Source organism: Macaca thibetana, chromosome 15 (assembly GCF_024542745.1).
Source record: "Macaca thibetana thibetana isolate TM-01 chromosome 15, ASM2454274v1, whole genome shotgun sequence".
Lineage (NCBI taxonomy): Eukaryota > Metazoa > Chordata > Mammalia > Primates > Cercopithecidae > Macaca > Macaca thibetana.
Window position 1 is genome coordinate 5,965,598 of NC_065592.1, and position 22,775 is coordinate 5,988,372.

At 46.9% G+C, this 22,775-nt stretch overlaps 2 protein-coding genes across 2 annotated transcripts in view; one reads left to right on the plus strand and one right to left on the minus strand.

Moving 5' to 3' along the window:
- TTF1 (transcription termination factor 1) overlaps positions 1 to 16,928 on the plus strand; it is a 135,896-nt gene extending 118,968 nt beyond the window's left edge. Inside the window, exons 9-12 of the mRNA XM_050759820.1 lie at positions 2,926 to 3,015; positions 4,524 to 4,589; positions 14,648 to 14,733; positions 16,386 to 16,928. Coding sequence (XP_050615777.1) covers positions 2,926 to 3,015; positions 4,524 to 4,589; positions 14,648 to 14,733; positions 16,386 to 16,660 — 517 coding nt within the window. The 3' untranslated portion in view covers positions 16,661 to 16,928. The remainder of the gene's footprint in view (positions 1 to 2,925; positions 3,016 to 4,523; positions 4,590 to 14,647; positions 14,734 to 16,385) is intronic.
- The window catches only part of GTF3C5 (general transcription factor IIIC subunit 5), an 870,547-nt gene that overhangs the window by 686,758 nt on the left and 161,014 nt on the right, over positions 1 to 22,775 (minus strand). The gene's annotated exons all lie outside the window — the stretch shown is intronic.

Sequence of the window (22,775 nt, forward strand, 5' to 3'; positions counted from 1 at the left end):
TGAACCTTTTTAAAACTGAATATTGACTTCTGATTTCTTTACTCTCTTTCTAAGTCTTTAATAAAACAAGGTAGCAATCTGTTGGCAGCATTAGAAAAAAAGACAGGGGCTGCGCGTGGTGGCTCACACCTGTAATTCCAACCCCTTGGGAGGCTGAGGCAGGCAGATCAAGAGTTCCAGACCAGCCTGGCCAATGTGGCAAAACCCTGTATCTACCAAAAATACAAAAGTTCAAGAGGCCGGGAGTTCAAGACCAGCCTGGCCAATGTGGCAAAACCCTGTATCTGCCAAAAATACAAAAGTTCAAGAGGCGAGGAGTTCAAGACCAGCCTGGCCAATGTGGCAAAACCCTGTATCTACCAAAAATACAAAAATTAGTCAAGTGTGGTGGCTCACAGCCACCAGTAATCCCAGCTACCTTGGAGGCTGAGGCAGGAGAATCGCTTGAACCCAGGAAGTGGAGGTTGCAGTGAGCTGAGATTGCCCCATTGTACTCCAGCCTAGGCAACAGAGCGAGACTCTGTCTCAAAAAAACAAAAGTAAAAATATATATATAGAAAAAAGATAGAAAACTAACATGCAGAGAGAAATCACAAGTATAGTGATCAGTAACAGCTCCGCCCCCCCCCCCCTTTTTTTTTTTTTTAAAATGGAGTCTTGCTCTGTTGCCCAGGCTGGAGTGCAGTGGTGCAATCTCGGCTCACTGCAGGCTCCGCCTCCCGGATTTATGCCATTCTCCTGCCTCAGCCTCCCGAGTAGCTGGGACTACAGGCGCCTGCCACCTTGCCCGACTAGTTTTTCATATTTTTTAGTAGAGACGGGGTTTCACCGTGTTAGCCAGGATGGTCTCGATCCCCTGACCTCGTGATCCACCCATCTCGGCCTCCCGAAGTGCTGGGATTACAGGCTTGAGCCACCGCGCCTGGCCACAGCTCCGCCCTTCTAATGCTTTCTGCTTCCGCGGTTCCTCAGATGAAGTGAGGTAGATGTGCTCCTGGCTACATCAGTCACATGGAGATAGTTTCAGTTCTGCTCCTGCCACACATTCTTTGCTGGATATAGCTTTTCCAGGACCAGGAGAGTTGCACAGCTGGATGTCCAGCTGCAGCAAACTCCTCAAACCAGTGGTTCTGCGTGCTCATGACCCCCCACCTTGCACACGAAGGGCACTCATTGGCTCTTGAATAATAAATAGTAGGAGTGAAATCCAGAGTAGGCATATTTTATGTTAAAAGCAGACTCCTAGATCACACTGCTTATATACCTTACAACTCCAGGGAAATAAACTCCAAAGAACAGGGAATGTTGAAGGAACCAGAGCTCTTTCTACTCTCTATTTTCAGCTAAAAGAAGGAAGAGTGAGGGCCAGGCACGGTGGCTCATACCTGTAATTCCAGCACTTTGGGAGGCTGAGGCAGGTGGATCACAAGGTCAGGAGTTCGAGACCAGCCTGGCCAACATAGGGAAACCCTGTCTCTACTAAAAATACAAAAAAATTAGCCAGCGTGATGATGGGCATCTGTAATCCCAGCTACTCAGGAGGCTAAGGCAGGAGAATTGCTTGAACCTGGGAGGCGGAGGTTGCAGTGAGCCGCGATCGCGCCATTGCACTCCGGTCCCAGCAATAGTGCAAGACTCCGTCTCAAAAAAAAAAAAGGAAGAGTGAATTATAAGCCTCAATTGGAGGATGACATACCAATGTTAAAAAGAGGACATGGTGATCATTAAGGGTAGTACTGGTTGAGGATCAACATAATTAAGATAACATGCAAGATTTAGCTATTAATTTGAGATAAAAAATAGTAAACTTAAACTCTGAGTGTATGTTTACCTTGTGTAACATTGAAATGACCTCCACTGGTACATTTCAACTCTGTAAACATGGATGGCTCTCACTAAGAGCCACAGTGTTGATCAGCATGTGGATCATGTATCTCCGTTACCAAGAATGTAAACATAACAGCTAATGATCTATCAGATTGTGACAAATTTTGCTATTCAAGATTAGTACTTTTAAAATCTTTTTAATTGCGTCACTGCCTTTACTAGAAACTTCAGTCAGCCTGCAGCCACTAGCTTTGGCATTAGAGGAATCATCAAATCATTTCTCACTTTACTAAATTTGTCTTACTTGATGTTCCAAAGCTGGTAATGGTAATAAGAGCAATGCCTGTCTGTGTATAAATAGTCAAAATAATTGAGGGCCAGGCACTCTGGCTCATGCCTCTGATCCCAGCACTTTGGGAGGCCTAGGCAGGTGGATCACTTGAGGCCAGGAGTTCGAGACCAGCCTCGCCAACATGATGAAACCTTGTCTTTACTGAAAATACAAAAATTAACTGGGCATGGTGGTGCACACCTGTAAGTAATCCCAGCTACTTGGGAGGCTGAGGCAGGAGAATCACTTCAACCCGGACAGCGGAGGTTGCAGTGAGCTGAGACCGTGCCACTGCACTCCAGCCTGGGTGACAAAGTGAGACTCCGTCTCAAAAAAAAAGAAAAGTTAGAAGTTGGTTCTGGGGCCGGGCGCGGTGGCTCAAGCCTGTAATCCCAGCACTTTGGGAGGCCGAGACGGGCGGATCACGAGGTCAGGAGATCGAGACCATCCTGGCTAACACGGTGAAACCCCGTCTCTACTAAAAAATACAAAAAAAAACTAGCCGGGCGAGGTGGCGGGCGCCTGTAGTCCCAGCTACTCGGGAGGCTGAGGCAGGAGAATGGCGTAAACCCGGGAGGCGGAGCTTGCAGTGAGCCAAGATCGCGCCACTGCACTCCAGCCTGGGTGACAGAGCCAGACTCCGTCTCAAAAAAAAAAAAAAAGAAGTTGGTTCTGAATGAGAGCAATTTAGATGAGAAAAATATAGGAAATTTTAATGAAAAATCTACCCTTGAAAGTAAACTATGTTTTTCTTCCTTTTAATGTAGGACAGAAATTCTAACCAAGAGGATGACTAATGGTCGGCGCATATACTGTGGCGTTAATGCCCTTCGGGCCAAGGTCAGCCTTATTGAAAGGTAGGAAAAATAGAAATGGACGCCTCTTAACTGTTTCTGTCTCTAGCCAAAGAGAAGTTGTTAACCCAGCAGAGTCTGCAGTGAGATTGCCAAGGTCCAAATCCCTGTTCCAGCACTTCCCGCATGTATTGTGGGCCTATGACCTACCGTTCTGAGTCTCAGTGTACTCATCTTAACTCATCTACTGAGGATGACAATAATCGTACCTACCTCTTAGTGCTTTCAGGAGGATAAAAGAAAATAACATGTGAAACGTACTGTGTAATAATTCCATGTAATTATTTTAGTCTTTGAAGCATTTCATGTGGATAAAATTATTTACGCCCATTGGAAAATGGGGGCGAATGATTCAGACACAGCCCTCCTGTGCTCCAGCATGAGCTCGTTGGTGTCATCCTTGCTTGTCTTTGGTTTTGTCTTTGAGTTCCTGGTCCATGCAGGGTCCGCGCTAAAGTGTTGAAGGGTGACGAGGAAAAGGGAGACATGGGCCCGTTTTGTGATGCCTGTGAGACTAGTGGACCTGGCCCACGTCGACTGAGGAACAGCAAAGAGCAGCAGGAGCCTGTGGGTTCTGGCCCTGCTGTCCGCCTTCTTTCCCTCTGCCTCACACGTGAGCCCTGCCGAAGGCTCACTGTGGGTTTCCTGATGCTCTTTCCTATGCCCCCGCCCAGTCTTCCCTGCTAGAGCAACAGCATAGATTAGCAGATCCAAGAAGGGCATCTCTAGTCAAACAGGCCTGGGTTCCAGTGTTGGCCCCACCTATTAGTCATGCAATCTGGAGCCTGTGACTGAGTCTCTTGGCACTGTTTCCCTGTCTGTAGGTCGGGGGGAGGGTTACTGTAAATGAATGTGTGCGCTTTAAGGTCTTAACCGGCTCGGCGTGGTGCCTCGTGCCCATAATCCCAACACTGGGAGGCCAGGAAGATCGCTTGAGCCCAGGAGTTTGAGACTAGCCTGAGCAACATGTGGAGACTGTCTCTACAAAAAAAAATCTAAAAAATTAGCCAGGCATGGTGCCACGTGCTTATGGTTCCAGCTTCTTAAGAGGCTGAGGTGGGAGAGTCGCCTGAGCCCAGGAGGTTGAGGCTGCAGTGAGCCACGATCACGCCACTGCAGTCCAGCCAGGGTGACACAGCGAGACCCAGTATTTAAAAAAAAAAAAGACCTTCACAGTGTCTGTCACATAGTACAGATGTCCTCTTTACTGTGTGTCTATGTTGAATGATGAGGTGGTGTTTTTTGCTGTGAGAAAGCAACATGGTTTGGTGAGAGACACAAAGGGCTCAGAGGAGGAGAGAGGTCTTTTCAGCCCATCTCTGCAGCCCAGCAACTCACTGACCTGGGTTAACCTTGGGCTGGGATGCTGACCTCACTGTGCATGTGTAATGAGGGAGCTGGCATGGGGCGAAAGCATGGATACCTTCCAGCTCTTAACACTCCACGCGTCCATGAAGATGGCTAGCATGCTGATTTTTGCTTGACAATTTAATTTGTATTTTTTCTCACAGGTTGTATGAAATAAATGTGGAAGATACTAATGAAATAGACTGGGAAGATCTTGCTAGTGCCATAGGGTAAGACCATTTGTTTAATATTAAAGTAATTAAAATATAGAGATGACTTAATAAATATAATGACTCTCTATCATCTTACAGGGCTGATAATGATGCTGCATTTGGAATTTTGTATAAGTGGTGCTTAAAATTCAGTGTATTCGGTGAAACCCCATCTCTACTAAAAATACAAAAAATTAGCGGGGCGTGGTGGCAGGCACCTGTAGTCCCAGCCACTTGGGAGGCTGAGGCAGGGGGTGCCTGTAGTCCCAGCTATGCGGAAGGCCGAGGCAGGAGAATGGCATGAACCCAGGAGGCGGAGGTTGCAGTGAGCCAAGATCGTGCCACTGCACTCCAGCCTGAGTGACAGAGCGAGACTCTGTCTCAAAAAAAAAAAAAAAAATTCAGTGTATTTGCTAGGAAACCAATTTGTTAGTGCAGAGGAAACAATAATTTTAGGAGCAATGTATACGTAAAGGCTCTGAGTTGCTAGGTAGATCAGGTTTTCATGACACAAAATACATCATTAGTTGGATATGTTTTTGATTTTTCTTCCCTTTTTTTAGTGTCGCATAGATCATCACGCCTCAGGTGTTTTGTGATGACAGATTTTAGCTAGAGCATAATACCAATGGCCCACCCACCTCCCTCCTATTTCAGTTTTCCAGTGGAAAAATAATTGTGAAAGAAAATATTACCGGCCGGGCGCGGTGGCTCACGCCTGTAATCCCAGCACTTTGGGAGGCCGAGGCGGGCGGATCACAAGGTCAGGAGATCGAGACCACGGTGAAACCCCGTCTCTACTAAAAATACAAAAAATTAGCCGGGCGCGGTGGCTCACGCCTGTAATCCCAGCACTTTGGGAGGCCGAGGCGGGCGGATCACAAGGTCAGGAGATCGAGACCACGGTGAAACCCCGTCTCTACTAAAAATACAAAAAATTAGCCGGGCGCGGTTGTGGGCGCCTGTAGTCCCAGCTACTCGGGAGGCTGAGGCAGGAGAATGGCGTGAACCCGGGAGGCGGAGTTTGCAGTGAGCCGAGGTCGCGCCACTGCACTCCAGCCTGGGGGACACAGCGAGACTCTGTCTCCAAAAAAAAAAAAAAAGAAAGAAAATATTACCATACAGTCTAGTTGACCTTGGCAGGTATTGGAGGTGATATTATAGGGACTTTAGTAACAATAGAGTGAATTTTCCCAGTACATACCTTTTATCAATTCCAATTATTGAAAAATCAAAGGTTCAGCATTACTCTTCAGCCACCAAATACAAGTGCCTCTATGCCAGGCATTTTTCTAGGCTCTGGGGATACAGCATTGAACAAAAACCAAGTTCCTTGCCTGGTAGAGTGTCCATTCTGCTGACACAAATACCAAGTTTTGTATAGTATAGAATTCATCTGGGCCGGGCGCGGTAGTTCAAGCCTCTAATCCCAGCACTTTGGGAGGCCGAGACGGGCGGATCACGAGGTCAGGAGATCGAGACCATCCTGGCTAACACGGTGAAACCCCGTCTCTACTAAAAAATACAAAAAAAAACTAGCTGGGCGAGATGGTGGGCGCCTGTAGTCCCAGCTACTCGGGAGGCTGAGGCAGGAGAATGGCGTAAACCCGGGAGGCGGAGCTTGCAGTGAAGTGAGATCCGGCCACTGCACTCCAGCGTGGGCCACAGAGCGAGACTCCGTCTCAAAAAAAAAAAAAAAAAAAAAAAAAGAATTAACCTAAAAACTACATTGATGATAATGATATCAAACTAATAATAATTATTGACTACCTTCTGTATACCAGGCGCAAAACGTAGTGATGAATAAGGACTTTAGGAACTCACATTTAGTTCTGGGAAGAGACTGTAAACAGATAAGCTCATTTCAGACAGCATGGTACCAAAAAGAAAACAAAAATAGAGTAGAAGGGACTGGGGGCAATCAGGGTGGTTAGGGAAGACTTTGGAAGCCGAATTGGTGGCAGGGTAGCCATGCGGGGATGAGGAGACTGAAGGGTGTTCGGACAGAGTAGTGAATGCAGACACCTTGAGCCGGCGCTGGCTGGGCACATTCAGGGGACTGGAAAGGGGCCAGGTGGCCCAGGACAGTGAGTAAAACGATGGTAGCAATGGGCTGGGTGGGTCTGCAGGCCAGACTCCCACGCCTCAGGGGACTCCAGACAGTTGACAACACAGCACACGCTCTAGACATCCAGGAGTTCCAGTGACCTTTGTGTACCCAATTTGAAACTTTGTAAGCACTAGCAATTCTCTGGTTTTCAGCCCAGCTCTCACTTCAAAATCATCTGGGGAACTTTTAAAAAATACAAGTGCCGGGCCGGGCACGGTGGCTCACGCCTGTAATCGCAACTCTTTGGGAGGCCGAGGCGGGCGGATCACAAGGTCAGGAGATCGAGACCACGGTGAAACCCCGTCTCTACTAAAAAAAATACAAAAAATTAGCCGGGCGAGGTGGCAGGCGCCTGTAGTCCCAGCTACTCGGGAGGCTGAGGCAGGAGAATGGCGTGAACCCGGGAGGCGGAGCTTGCAGTGAGCCGAGATTGCGCCACTGCACTCCAGCCTGGGCAACAGAGCCAGACTCCGTCTCAAAAAAAAAAAAAAAAAATACAAGTGCCACATGAATAGGATTGGTCTGGTGTGGGGGTCTGGCTTCTCGTGAATGGGATTGGTCTGGTGTGTGGGGTCTGGCCATTGGGATAGTTCAGAGCTCCAGGTGACTGATGTGCTACCCTGCCGAGACCCCGTGCTTTAGCACTGGTTAAATGACTTGGTTGGTTCCCAGTTAGAACATTTTAGTTGTGTGTGACAATTCAAATACAGAACTGAGTATCATGCCCCACCCGTAAGGAAAAAGGACTTGACTGGTCAGTTTGATTTTACCTTTTTTTTTGGAATAGGTAATAGATTACATAGTCCAGAATTGAAGAAACATAGGCCAGGCACCGTGGCTCTTGCCTGTAATCCCAGCACTTTGGGAGGCCGAGGTGGGCAGGTCACCTGAGGTCAGGAGTTCAACACCAGCCTGGCAAACATGGTTCAACTCCGTCTCTACAAAAATACAAAAATTAGCCAGGCACGATGGCAAGTGCCTGTAGTTCCAGTTACCCAGGAGGCTGAGGCAGGAGAATTGCTTGAACCTAGGAGGCAGAAGTTGCAGTAAGCCGAGATCGTGCCATTGCACTCCAGCCTGGGCAACAGAGCAAGACTCCATCTCAAAAAAAAAAAAAAAAAGAGAAAAGAAAAAAGAAACATGAAAGGAAACACAGTGAAAAGTGTCCCCTCACCACTCACCAGCCACACAGCCCTGCAGGAAACCAGTGTCTATTTTCCAGAGATGGTTTATGCAAAATGTCTGCAGGATCTGAGTAATGTCCTGATGGCTATTGTTGGCTATTTATACCTACTTTCTTTTTTTACTCCTCGAATAGGAGTTACCAGAGATTGCCTTTTCAAAACACCAGCTTTGATTGCATTGACCCTATCTTGTGATTATTCTAATGTCAGCTCCTTATCATACCCTCCCTTCAGCTCTCTTTGAGTTTATCTTGCTGCTGTTTTTCAACCTCTTGAGATGGGTTCTTAGCTCATTTGCCATTTTTCTTTCTTTGTAATATACATTTAAGGCCATATGTTTTCTTCTAAGTACTGCTTTATTAGCAATGCCCAATTATTTTTTCAGAAACTTTATTAGGAAAATTTTAGACAGATAACAAAATAAATGAACCAATTTAGCAACTGTCAAACTCCAGCCATCCTTATTCAACATCTACATTCACTCCCTCCAATTATTGTTATCTTTTTTGGTAAATTTTACATACTTTGCAGCCTTAGTACCTTTCAAAATTCAAATAATTCTAATAATTCCATTTGGAATCAAGTAATTCCATTTCTAAAATACATTCTACAAAACAACTTCACACATCCATGAAATGACTTGTATACAAAGTAACTGACTGCAAAATGCCTGTTAATAGGAGACTGACTATATATATATTTTACCCATACAGTGAAATTCTTTTTTTTTTTTTTTTTTTTGAGACAGAGTCTTGCTCTGTCACCCAGGCTGGAGTGCAGTGGCACCATCTCTGCTCACTGCAAGCTCTGCCTCCTGGGTTCACGCCATTCTCCTGCCTCAGCCTCCCGAGTAGCTGGGACTACAGGCGCCCACTACCACGCCTGGCTAATTTTTTGTATTTTTAGTAGAGACGGGGTTTCACCATGTTAGCCAAGATGGTCTCGATCTCCTGACCTCGTGATCCACCCGCCTCAGCCTCCCAAAGTGCTGGGATTACAGGCGTGAGCCATCACGTCTGGCCACAGTGAAATTCTTTATAGCTACAAAAAATAATGAGAAAGCCCCTCGGTGGGGGGGCACAGAGAGCGCCAAGATACAGTCTTGGGTGAAGAAACACTGCCTGGGTTGCAGGGTGGCGTGCCAGCCAGCGCCACAGAACAGGAAAGCTGCGATGTGTGTGTTTATTCGAGACTTCCAGTCTCTGTGCTCTGGACCAAATCAGACCAGCCCTCCCTCCAGCCCACCTGCCACCGAAGACACACAAGAAAGGCAAATGAGATGTGTGCAAAGTCTCTTAAAGGCTTCAAAAAGCTAAACAAGTTGTAAGAATAACAGAAAGAACCCCGCATCCCCTTCACCCAGAGTCGCCTCTTCTGAACATTCTGCTACATTAACTTTATCATCCCTGTCCCCCTCCTCCAAAGGAATACGGTTTTTCCCATAACCATTCAAGAGTTAGTGGCAGATACCACTTTCCAAGCAAGGATGTTATTTTACATAACCACAGTACAAATCGAGAATCAGGAAGTTTCACAATGATATAGTACCACCCTCTAAAACATAGTCTACATTCAGATTTCACCAGTCCTCCCAGTGATGTCCTTGGTAGCATTTCCCCCCTTTAACTGTTCCATTTCCTTGGTGTCCTTTTTTTTTTTTTGGAGACAACAGTCTCACTCTGTTGCCCAGGCTGGAGTGCAATGGCGTGGTCTCGGCTCACTGCACCCTCTGCCTCCTGGGTTCAAGCAATTCTTGTGCCTCAGCCATCTGAATAGCTGGAATTAGAGGCATGCACCACCCTGCCTGGCTAAATTTTTTTTTTTTTCAATTAGTTAATTTTCTTTTTTTTTTTTTTTTTTTTTTTGAGACGGATTTTCACTCTTGTCGCCCAAGCTGGAGTGCAACAGCATGATCTCAGTTCCCTGCAACCTCCACCTTCTGGGTTCAAGCAGTTCTCCTGTCTCAGCCTCCGAGTAGCTGGGATTACAGGTAACTGCCACCACACCTGGCTAATTTTTGTATTTTTAATAGAGACAAGGTTTCACCATGTTGGCTAGGCTGGTCTCAAACTCCTGACCTCAAGTGATCCACCCACTTCGATCCACCCACTTCAGCCTCCCAAATTGCTGAGATTACAGGCGTGAGCCACCACACCCAACCTTTTGTGTGTGTGTGTGTGTGTGTGTGCGTGTGTGTGTATTTTTAGTAGAGATGGGGTTTCGCCATGTTGCCCAGGCTAGTCTTGAACTCCTGGCCTTAAGTGAAGAGATGGGGTTTTGCCATGTTGTCCAGGCTAGTTTCGAACTCCTGGCCTTAATCCCTCTCAAAGTGCTGGGATTACAGATGTGAGCCACCACGCCAGGCCTTTCTTACTGTCTTTTAATCTATGAACGTCGTCCATCTTTGCTGTTGATGGTAGTGAAATTTTGGAGGAATACGGACTAGGTGTTTTGTGGAATGTCCGCAGTTGACACTTGTCTGGTATTTCCACTTGAGGAGATTCAGGCTGTGTCCTTTGGGCAGGAGTACAGCATATTCCTGATGTTTTCTATCACTGCATTATGTCACGAGGCACATGATTCTCGTTTTGATTATTTGGCTAAGGCAGCATCTGCCTCTTTTCCCCACTGTATAAAAATACTGGTTCTTCCTTTGGTGGTAAGAAATGGCTGTGGGGAGACATTTTGAGACTATATAAAGATCCTGTTTCTCTTTAAGCTTCTGTCGGTTTCCTTGTGGTTTTCATTTGCATTTCTCATCTGTGAAGTGAGATTGAACATGGCTTTTGTGTTTATAAGCTGTCTCTCTTTACCTTCACTGTGAGCCTTCACTGTACACAGCTCTTCCTTTTTAATCCGTTCCTGTGATTGGAGAGGCCACCACTCTCGATATCTGAACTTAACTGCTTGCTAAGCAAGGGAGAGCTGGGCTGCAGCACACAGGCCCTCTACGTGTTGTCGAGCATCATGGGGCTCGGGGATCAGTGACTTTCAGATGCAGGGATGTTGAGGGATCGCTTGGCCTTTGGTTTTGGAAGGTAGACAGTGGGGTGAGGCTGCTGCAGCCTGTCTGACTTCCAGAAGTGTGGTTACTGGTGTGAGGTCGCCATTGGTCCATTAGGAAAGGTTTTGTTTTGTTTCTAGTCAATATTCTGTGGAACCATTAAGAAGGGTTTAAACTGGCCGGGCGCGGTGGCTCAAGCCTGTAATCCCAGCACTTTGGGAGGCCGAGGCGGGCGGATCACGAGGTCAGGAGATGGAGACATCCTGGCTAACACGGTGAAACCCCGTCTCTACTAAAAAATACAAAAAAAAACCTAGCCGGGCGAGGTGGCGGGCCCCTGCAGTCCAGCTACTCGGGAGGCTGAGGCAGGAGAATGGCGTAAACCCGGGAGGCAGAGCTTGCAGTGAGCTGAGATCCGGCCACTGCACTCCAGCCTGGGCGACAGAGCGAGACTCCGTCTCAAAAAAAAAAAAAAAAAAAAAAAAAAAAAAAAAGAAGGATTTAAACTGGTTCTCGTGGTTAGTTGTTTATGGTTTGGGATTATAACCAAACAAGAAAGGATACTCCGTCTCTTTCTTCTTGAATGTGGAGAATTGGAAACTCTCAGTCCAAGCCCTGCCAGGATTCACAGATACATGCCGTGGTCCCAAAGCCTTTTCTTTTCTAGCTCATCTGAGGGGCAGGGTACCCAGTCTTCAGCACCATAGGCCCCAAGCAGGGAGGGTGCCAGGTGCTTTGAAGGAGGTGACGCTGATGTGCACCCCACCAGCGCCCATCTTGAGAACGACTTACATTGACAAAGCCCTTTATAATGTCAAACCACTTTTTAAAAATTCAACTTTCCGGCCGGGCGTGGTGGCTCACGCCTGTAATCCCAGCACTTTGGGAGGCCAAGACAGGTGGATTGCTTGAGGTCAGGAGTTTGAGACCAACCTGTCCAACATGGTGAAATCCTATCACCCCATCTTTACTAAAATGCAACAATTAGCTGGGCATGGTGGCAGGCACCGGTAATCCCAGCTAGTGGAGAGACTGAGGCAGAATTGCTTGAACCCGGGAGACGGAGGCTGCAGTGAGCCGAGATTGCGTCACTGCACTCCAGCCTGAGCGACAGAGCCAGACTCCGTCTCAAAAAAAAAAAAAAAAAAACTTTTCCATTAAATTTGTGTATACTTTGTGACATTTCTTCAAATCACATGATTTTTAAAATTAAAATGGGTTTTTATGGTTTTAAGTAAAACTACATGTTTAAAAACTGATTATTAAGCTGGGTGTGGTGACACATGCCTGTTGTCCCAGCTACTCTGGAGGCTGAGGTGGGAGGATCACTTGAGCCTGGGAGACAGAAGTTGCAGTGAGCCGAGATCACGCCACTGCATTCCAGCCTGGGTGACATAAGTGAGACCCTGTCTCAAAAAAATAAAAATAAATAAAAGGGCCCCACGAAATCCAGGCTGGGGGTAACTGATGAACTGATTATCTATTTAAGATTTACACATCTCGCCGGGCGCGGTGGCTCACGCCTGTAATCCCAGCACTTTGGGGGGCCGAGGCGGGCGGATCACAAGGTCAGGAGATCGAGACCACGGTGAAACCCCGTCTCTACTAAAAATACAAAAAATTAGCCGGGCGCGGTGGCGGGCGCCTGTAGTCCCAGCTACTCAGGAGGCTGAGGCAGGAGAATGGCGTAAACCCAGGAGGCGGAGCTTGCAGTGAGCCGAGATCGCGCCACTGCACTCCAGCCTGGGCGACAGAGCAAGACTCCGTCTCAAAAAAAAAAAAAAAAAAAAAAAAAAAAAAAAAAAAAGATTTACACATCTCAAAACTCTAAGATAGAGTTTCTGGCATCTAGTCAAATACTGTTTGAAATACTATATACTCTCAAAGTTTTAATAACAAATTAAAATGGTAAAATTTATATTGAAGGTTCAGTCTCCTCAGATTCTTAAAGACTTCTTTGTGAATGATATAAGCAGGATTTAAGGATAGCATCTCCACCTAATGAGATGTAACACTTGCTTAGTTTTAAAATGTCCAGATCAATTATTGTTATTTCTCGAAGCATGGGCTTGGGTCTGCAGCATGTTGGGCGCACAGCATCATGGGAAGGGGAAAGGCACAGGCTGCCTTAGAGCTGGGGTTTCAGAGTGAGACAGATTTGGCATAGAGTCCAGGGACTCCACTTAAAGTCTGCGGGCAATTGTTACCTATTTGTCTGAGCCTTTTGTTTCCTCATGGGCATAATGATTTAATAGGCCATTAGGAGGGCTAAAGGAGATAATGGGCCAGGTGCAGTGGCTCACGCCTGGAGTCCCAGCACTTGGGAGGCCAAGGCGGGTGGATCACCTGAAGTCAAGAGTTCAAGACCAGTCTGGCCAGCATGGTGAAACCCTGTCTCTACTAAAAATACAAAAATTTAGCCTGGCGTGGTGGCGGGCACATGTATTCCCAGCTACTCAGGAGGCTGAGCCAGGAGAACGACTTGAACCCTGGAGGCAGAGGTTGCAGTGAACCGAGAATGTGCCTCTGCACTCCAGCCTGGGTGACACAGCGAGACTCCATCCCCCCCCAAAAAAAAGATAATGCAAGAAAGAGACATAGTCTGGTACCTGGCACATACGTCCTCAGCTAGTGATTACTGTAATGAAGAGGCTGGAAGAATCTGATCACCTTTTACCTCTACATACTTAACAGATCAAATTCTTCATGCTAATTATTTTAACTACTGGATTAGTTAATTGTTTTTGAATGTTCCCCTTTTATTAGGAAAAAGTGCCCAATAAGTTAAGTTGGTGGTTTTTACTTTAAAAAACAATTGGCCGGGCGCGGTGGCTCACGCCTGTAATCCCAGCACTTTGGGAGGCCGAGGCGGGCGGATCACAAGGTCAGGACATCGAGACCACGGTGAAACCCCATCTCTACTAAAAATACAAAAAATCAGCCGGGCACGGTGGCGGGCGCCTGTAGTCCCAGCTACTCGGGAGGCTGAGGCAGGAGAATGGCGTGAACCCAGGAGGCGGAGCTTGCAGTGAGCTGAGATCGCGCCACTGCACTCCAGCCTGGGCTGAGCGAGACTCTGTCTCAAAAAAAAAAAAAAAAAAAATTAAAGAATAATTTCTGACCCACTTATTGTAAATTGAAATGTATTGTAAATTGAAAACATACCAAAACCTCGTAAGCATCTGCTTTTTTTAGCTTTGTAAGATAAATATCAGGGAACATCTATCTTTGAATTGTGACCAATACGTTGTCCTGAGTGTAATGATTAAAAGGGAAGGATCTGGAGTCACACTACCTGCTGAAGTCTCTGCTGTATCCCTGATTAGCCGTGTGAACTTGGGCAACCTCTCTGTGCCTCAGTTTCCTCATCTCTCCAGCACGAGGGAGGGAGTGCTAGCTCCCTCCTCGAGTTGTCGTGAGGATTATTTATTGCTGCAGTTAAGGTGCTTCGGGCAGGGCTGAGCACCAGGTAAGCATCAGCACATTGGCCAGCATTATACTTTGCCTTCTCGACTAGTGATAGAAGTTATTTTAATTTAAACCAAATCCATTCTGTACTACTGATTCTTTTTCCCCTTTACGTTTTTTTTAAACCAAATAAACAATAGCTTTCTGTCTTCCACAAAACATTGTGTCATATTTGTATCACACATGTATGATGATCTTATGTTTATGTAAAGCTATAAACCTCACCTGAATCAATGTACTGACTACACTGTATTGAAATCATAGATTTTTAAACTAACTTGCTTTTTATCTTTTCTTTCCTTTTCTAAAGTGATGTTCCTCCATCTTATGTTCAAACGAAATTTTCTAGGCTGAAAGCTATCTATGTTCCATTTTGGCAGAAAAAGACTTTTCCAGGTTAGTATTGTTAATATTTATATGGCTAAGAACATGGCGTTTGGTGCCACATGCTGGTAATGAAAGTCACCTCGGCAAGTGACTGGACTTAGAGCCTCAGCTTCGTCAGCTGCAAAATGGTGGAAACAGGCAGGTGTAATCCCTACGTGGCAGGACTTTCCGAAGTCCTAAATGAGGCCATGAACGTGTAAGGTGTGGTCATCCCGGTGCTTGACACTTAGTGACCACTCTGTAAATAGTTGAGTCCTGCTGGTGTTACCATCTCTCACACACACACTCATGTGCACACAGCACATGCACACGACATGCCTGTGCACCACACCACATGCATGCACTCACACACACCACATGCACGTACACACATACACATGCACATACACACAGAAGCATACACGCATTCCAGAAAGAATGAAAGACACCCAGTTCCTTCTTTGTAGCCATTTGTGGATGTTTTAGATATGTAAGTCCCAAACTCGGATCATCAGAGCCATGTGAGAAACTTGTTAAAAACACAAATTCCTGGCCAGATGCAGTGGCTTATGTCTGTAATCCCAACACTTTTTGAGAGGCCAAGGTAGGAGGATCGCCTAAGACGAGGAATTCAAGACCATCCTGGGCAACCTAGAGAGACCCTCCCACCCCCACCACACACCCCTATCTCTACAAAAAATACAAAAATTATCCGGGAATGGTGGTGCATGTCTGTGTTCCCAGTTACTTGGGAGGCTGAGCGGGGGGATTGCTTGAGCCTGGGAGTTCCAGGCTGCAGTGATCGCACCGCTGCACTCCAGCTGGGGTGACACAGCCAGACCCTATCTCAAAAAAAAAAAAAAAAAAAAAAAAAGATACAAATTTCTGGGCCTCATTTCAGATCTACCAATTCCTAGTCTCTAGACCGAGTCCAGAGCCTGGATTTTCACTAACAAACTTGCAGGCCTGTGCTCTCTCTCAGTGTCTGTGCAGCACTGGTGTTTCTCCTGGACCCACCATTTGGATGATATCGTATCCTGGGCTGTGATGAAATGCGTCTTTGCGTTCAGCAGACATCACTACCTGGGTTTGAATCCTTATGAACTCCATGGCCCTGGGCAAGTCTCTTAATGTCTTGATGCCTTGGTTTCCTCAGTTGAAAAACAAGTTAAAAATAGTGCCTAACTCATAGGATTTTTGCAAGGATTGAAGAAGTGAATGTGAGTAAACCAATTGGAACCAGACCTTACACACAGCAATAACAGGAGCAGTTCATAGTCATTACCAGTCTCCTGTATGCCTCAACCGTGATAAGAGGCCTTGTCCAGGCCGGGCGCGGTGGCTCAAGCCTGTAATCCCAGCACTTTGGGAGGCCGAGACGGGCGGATCACGAGGCCAGGAGATCGAGACCATCCTGGCTAACACGGTGAAACCCCGTCTCTACTAAAAAATACAAAAAACTAGCCAGGCGAGGCGGCGGGCGCCTATAGTCCCAGCTACTCGGGAGGCTGAGGCAGGAGAATGGCGTGAACCCGGGAGGCGGAGCTTGCAGTGAGCTGAGATCCGGCCACTGCACTCCAGCCTGGGCGACAGAGCGAGACTCCGTCTCAAAAAAAAAAAAAAAAAAAAAAAAGAGGCCTTGTACAGACAGATAATTGCACAATTAAATTTCTTTTCTGTAGAGATCATCGACTACCTTTATGAGACGACTCTACCTTTCCTTAAAGAAAAGTTAGAAAAGATGTTGCAGAAAAAAGGCACTGAAATCCAGACTCCTGCAGCACCCAAGCAAGTTTTCCCGTTTCGAGACATCTTTTATTATGAAGACGATAGTGAAGGAGAGGACATAGAAAAAGAAAGTGAAGGCCAGGCGCCGTGGCTCACGCCTGTAATTCCAGCACTTTGGGAGGCTGACGCCAGTGGGTCATCTGAGATCAGGAGTTCGAGACCAGCCTGACCAACATGGTGAAGACCTGTCACTACTAAAAATGCAAAAATTAGCCAGGTGTGGTGGTACTCACCTGTAATTTCAACTTGGGAGGCTGAGGCAGGAGAATCAGTTGAACCCAGGAGGCGGAGGTTGCAGTGAGCCAAAGTCGCACCACCACATGAGAGAGAGATTACTATTTCTTGTCCCTTTTTATCAGTTTGATTATATTTTTATATATATGTGTCAGTAAATCTGTTTTCAGTATTGATGTTTAATAAAGAATGTACAATGGCCAGAGTTCTACTCTTTCCTCTAGAGCATTAAAATGTATTGCCATTCATATTAAAGTGTATTTGAATGTGAAAAGAAAGAGGAGCATATGGATTGATTTAATAAATAATTACAACTAATGGTTTTATTAAAGGACAAAAGTTTCACAAATCCCTCTAATTGTAGCAGAGAATAGGGTCACATTCTATGAACATTTCATTACGTGAGTTCAGCTAGATGGGTACTGAATGAAAAGGAGAAAGTTAACAATTTCAGAAAAGCATATGCCCTTCTGCTGTGTTTCCAGTTGTTTAGATGTCTGCTCTCCATGTACATATGTATCATATTCGCGTTAGGTGGATGTTGTGAATCCCGTTCCCTCAAACAGGTCTCTTTCCCTTGTACCTATCATAGTGTACATAGCTCATCTTCCTGAGTTTGATTCTAGTGTTCAAAGATAAGTATTTTTCATACAGGATGTCCTGTCAAAGCAAGTCACTGAACTTACCTGGTATTTAACTGAAAACAAACAAAAAATAGCAGTCTCTTCCATTGCTTGTAGAAAAACTGGCTTAGGCCAGGCACAGTGGCTCACGTCTGTAATCCCAGCACTTTGGGAGGCCAAGGCAGGAGTATCACTTGAGCCCAGGAGTTCGAGACCAGCCTGGCAACATAGTGAGAACTTGTCTCTATAAAAAGGAAGGAAGGGGCCAGGCACGGTGGCTCACGCCTGTAATCCCAGCACTTTGGGAGGCCGAGGTGGGCAGATCACAAGATCAGGAGATCGAGACCATCCTGGCTAACACAGTGAAACCCCATCTCTACTAAAAATACAAAAAAAAAAAAAAAGAAAGAAGGAAGGGAGGATGGGAGGAAAGGAGGGGAGGGGACACTCTGTTATATTTATTGAAAGGTGCTAGCCAGGTGCGGTAGTGCAGCCTATGGTCTTAGCTACTCAGAAGGCTGAGGTGGGAGGATCACTTGAGCTCAGGAGTTTGAGGCTGCAGTGAGCTATGATGGCACCATGTACTCCAGCCTGGGGGACAGTGACAGACCAGACGCTTAAAAGAAAAGAAAAAAAAAGGCCGGGCGCGGTGGCTCAAGCCTGTAATCCCAGCACTTTGGGAGGCTGAGACGGGCGGATCACGAGGTCAGGAGATCGAGACCATCCTGGCTAACACGGTGAAACCCCGTCTCTACTAAAAAATACAAAAAACTAGCCGGGCGAGGTGGCGGGCGCCTGTAGTCCCAGCTACTCGGGAAGGCTGAGGCAGGAGAATGGCGTGAACCCGGGAGACGGAGCTTGCAGTGAGCCAAGATCCGGCCACTGCACTCCAGCCTGGGCGACAGAGTGAGACTCCGTCTCCAAAAAAAAAAAAAAAAATGTGGGCCGGACGCGGTGGCTCAAGCCTGTAATCCCAGCATTTTGGGAGGCCGAGACGGGCGGATCACGAGGTCAGGAGATCGAGACCATCCTGGCTAACACGGTGAAACCCCGTCTCTACTAAAAAAATACAAAAAACTAGCCGGGCGAGGTGGCGGGCGCCTGTAGTCCCAGCTACTCGGGAGGCTGAGGCAAGAGAATGGCGTGAACCCGGGAGGCGGAGCTTGCAGTGAGCAGAGATCCGGCCACTGCACTCCAGCCTGGGCGACAGAGCGAGACTCCGTCTCAAAAAAAAACAACAAAAAAAGTGTCAGGCAGTCAGGCACAACTCCTGTAGGATATTCAAAGATAATTTCAATGGTGGGCTATTCCATCAATCAGGAAAGCAAAACCACCCTAGATATTTCAAATGGAGAAGAACTTAATATAAATTTTATGTTCCTTTTGGAGGGCAATTTGGTAAGATACATCAAAGCCTGAAGAGGCCAGGCACAATGGCTCACACCTGTAATCCTAGCATTTTACGAGGCCAAGGCGGGCAGATCACCTGAGGTCAGGAGTTAGAGACCAGCCTGGCCAACATGATAAAATTCCATCTCTACCAAAAAAAAATGCAAAGAAAATTAGCTGGGCATGGTGGTGTCTGCCTGTAATCCTAGCTACTTGGAGGCTGAGGCAAGAGAATCACTTGAACCTAGGAGGTGGAGGTTGCAGCGAGCTGAGATCACGCCACTACACTCCAGCCTGGGTGACAGAGTAAGACCCTGTCTCAAAAAAAAAAAAAAAAATGTAATAGAGGCTGGGCATGGTGGCCCACGCCTGTAATCCCAGCACTTTGGGAGGCCGAGGCAGGAGGATCAGGAGGTCAGAGGTCAGGAGTTTGAGACCAGCCTGACCAACACGGTGAAACCCCATCTCTACTAAAAATATAAAAATTAGCTGGGTGTGGTGGTGCGCGCCTGTAATCCCAGCTACTCCGGAGGCTGAGGCAGGAGAATCACTTGAACCCGGGAGGCAGAGGTTGCAGTGAGCCGAGATCCCGCGACTGCACTCCAGCCTGGGCGGCAGAGACTCCATCTCAAAAAAAACAAGCATTGACAGTGCAGCTTTGGGGCCTGCTTTCTTAGAGGTTACACAGTCGAGCGCTTCCGGAACACCATTTCCTGTTTATTTCCTGAAATACATGCGCAGGCATTCTTCAGCCTACCTCCGTGCCATCAGCTCGCTCCCAGTTTATCCAGGTTGTCACATGGTCCATTATACAATCGCTGCTTCCTGAACACCCTCCATCCCGGCATTCTGTCCCCCTGTGGCATGTCCCTGTTTAAGACACCAGACCTGGGTGAACCCTTCCCTTTGCCTGTTACCTGCACCTGAAGAGCTGAATATTCCCAGAAGAAAATTACAGCTGAGCTGTGCAGATTTCACTGTAATGATGATAAAGCTCAAACGGACACAATGTTACCAAAGGATCCTACTTTGAATCTCTAGTAGGCTTGCTTTGCTTTTCCCCACATCAGATCATGTCCACAGTCAGCCCTCTCACACTCCCTTACTGCCTTATGTATATAATCCACTTAGGAAAGTGAAGCCATAAGACATAAGCTCCTTCCTCCCTCCACCAAGCCAACAAACCTACCTCCAGCCACACTTAAGCCAATGCCTACACCTAAGCCCCTGCAGCCCATCCCCTGCTTTTTTTTTTTTTTTTTTTTTTTTTTTTTTTAAAGAGACAGGGTCTCACTGTGTTGCCCAGGCTGGAGTTCACAATCACAACTCATTGCAACTTCGACCTCCCAGCCTCAAGCAATCCTCCCACCTCAGGCTCCCATGTAGCTGGGACCACAGCAGGCATGTGCTACCACACCAGCTAATTTTTATTTTTTATTTTTGTGTACAAACACGGTCTCTGTATGTTGCCCATGCTGGTCTTAAATTCCTGGGCTCAAGTGATCCTCCCACCTCTGCCTCCCAAAGTGTTGAGATTACAAGGTGTGAGCGCCTGGCTACCCCCAGCATTTTCTGAGATTTTGATATTTTGTTGATTCTTCTCCTAAATTGTCAGCCTTCTGTTCTGGACCATTAACACCATACAAACAGGCTCTAGTATAACTCATCTTAATTTAACGTGTGTGTGTGTGTGTGTGTGTATGTATTTATATATGGACTCAATTAGTTTCTGCTACGCTCCTCCCCCTGCATTCAACATTGAAAAGTTAGTGTTCCTCAGAGCTCAATTTTGGGCTTCTTCACATTCTCTCCATGACTTGAAATAACGTGTATATGCTAATCCCTCCTCCCGAGTGTGTAGTTACAGGTCAGATTCTCCCTGGAACACCAGGATAAAAAAAATTCATCTGCCTACTCACTGTCTCCATGCAGGGATCTTACACCTGAAATCTATTATCATATTACAAATAACATTCTTTCTTTTTTTTTGAGATAGAGTTTTGCTCTTGTTGCCCAGGCTGGAGTGCAATGACGCGATCTTGGCTCACCGCAACTCCCGCCTCCCAGGTTCAAGCGTTTCTCCTGCCTCAGCCTCCCGAGTAGCTGGGATTACAGGCATGTGCCACCACGCCTGGCTAATTTTTTATTTTTAGTAGAGATGGGGTTTCTTCATCTTGGTCAGGCTGGTCTCGAACTCCTGACCTCAGGTGATCCGCCCACCTCGGCCTCCCAAAGTGCTGGGATTACAAGTGTGAGCCACCTCATCCAGCACAAACAACTTTCTAATTGCTGACACCCATCTCAAAATCTGTCACTTGTCCCCCAGGCTTCCTCATCTCTGCCAATGGTATTGTTACTGGGCATCCTGTGTTGGAATGGATTCTGTCATGCGCGTCCGTGTGAAAAGACCACCAAACAGGCTTTGTGTGAGCAACGTAGCTGTTTATTTCACCTGGGTGCAGGCGGGCTGAGTCCGAAAAGAGAGTCAGCGAAGGGAGATAAGGCTGGGGTCATTTTATAGGATTTCGGTAGGTAAAGGAAAATTACGGTCAAAGGGGGTTTGTTCTCTGGCAGGCAGGAGTGGGGGTCACAAGGTACTCAGTGGGGGAGCTTTTTGAGCCGGGATGAGCCAGGAAAAGGAATTTTACAAGATAATATCATCGCTTAAGGCAAGGACCGGCCATTTTCACTTTTTTTGTGGTGGAATGTCATCGGTTAAGGCGAGGCAGGGCATTTGCACTTCTTTTGTGATTCTTCAGTTACTTCAGGCCATCTGGGCGTATACGTGCAAGTCACAGGGGATGCGATGGCTTGGCTTGGGCTCAGAGGCCTGACAGATTCTTTAACCAAGAACAACAGAGCTGGAGCTCTGGACCAGCAATCTCAGTTCTTGCGATAGCAAGCAAAGAATTGCAAACTAGGCGGGGCGCGGTGGCTCACATCTGTAATCCCAGCATTTTGGGAGGCTGAGGCAGGTGGATCAAGAGGTCAGGAAATAGAGACCATCCTGGCGAACACGGTAAAACCCCGTCTGTACTAAAAACACAAAAAAATTAGCCGGGCATGGTGGCGGGCGCCTGTAGTCCCAGCTACTCTGAGGCTGAGGCAAGAGAATGGCATGAACCCAGGGGGCGGAGCTTGTAGTGAGCCGAGATTGCGCCACTGCACTCAAGCCTGGGCGACAGAGCGAGACTCCATCTCAAAAAAAAAAAAAAAAAAAAAAAAGGCACACTAACACTGAAATGCAAGCTTAAAGCAAGGTTTATTGCAACCCAGTAAAACACTCTGAGGGAGAGCAGGCTGATTTCTGGGAAGTAAAATCAGCACCTCTTTACAAAACTCAAGGTGCTTTTACGGGGTTTGTGGGAGGAGTTGAAACTTAGGCTGTGTTTGATTGGCAGTTTATGGTTACATCCCTAAAATTAAACTGCGTGTGTTTTTACCCATCATTCATTAAGAAAAGCGCACTCAGAGGGGCAAAACCACATGTAAATTGTATTATAATGACTGTATAATGAGGATGGGCCATCATTATCTGTGCCCCAGTTTTTCTTCCTCCAGGATGTGCTGGCCCCAGATTTTACCACGAATTCCATCCATTAGGGTGGAGTTAGGACGGTCTGGGGCTGAACTTAGGTGGGCTAGGGCTGGTCTTAGTGACAGCCCTCCTGCTTTCTTCTCTCTCCCTCTCCCAGCTGCTAATGTCCATCTAACTACCTAACAGTATAGTCGTTCTGTTTGTTCAAGTCAGAAACCTAGAAGTCATTCTGTTTCCATCCTTTCTTCCAGGACCTCCACATCCAACCTGAGAGCAAACCCCACCCCACCACATTTGCCTCCAAGCCCACCTGCCCTCTAGCCACCTCCACTGCCACCTGCCGTGACCTCAGACTTCATTCTCTGAGTTACACTGATCTCCCTGCTTCCCCTACCAGCCCTTCTCCGATCTGTAGTCCCCACATCTGCAACAACTGATCCTGCACCACCCTGTTGAGAACCTTGAAATGGGGACGGGTGTGGTGGCTCATGCCTGTAATC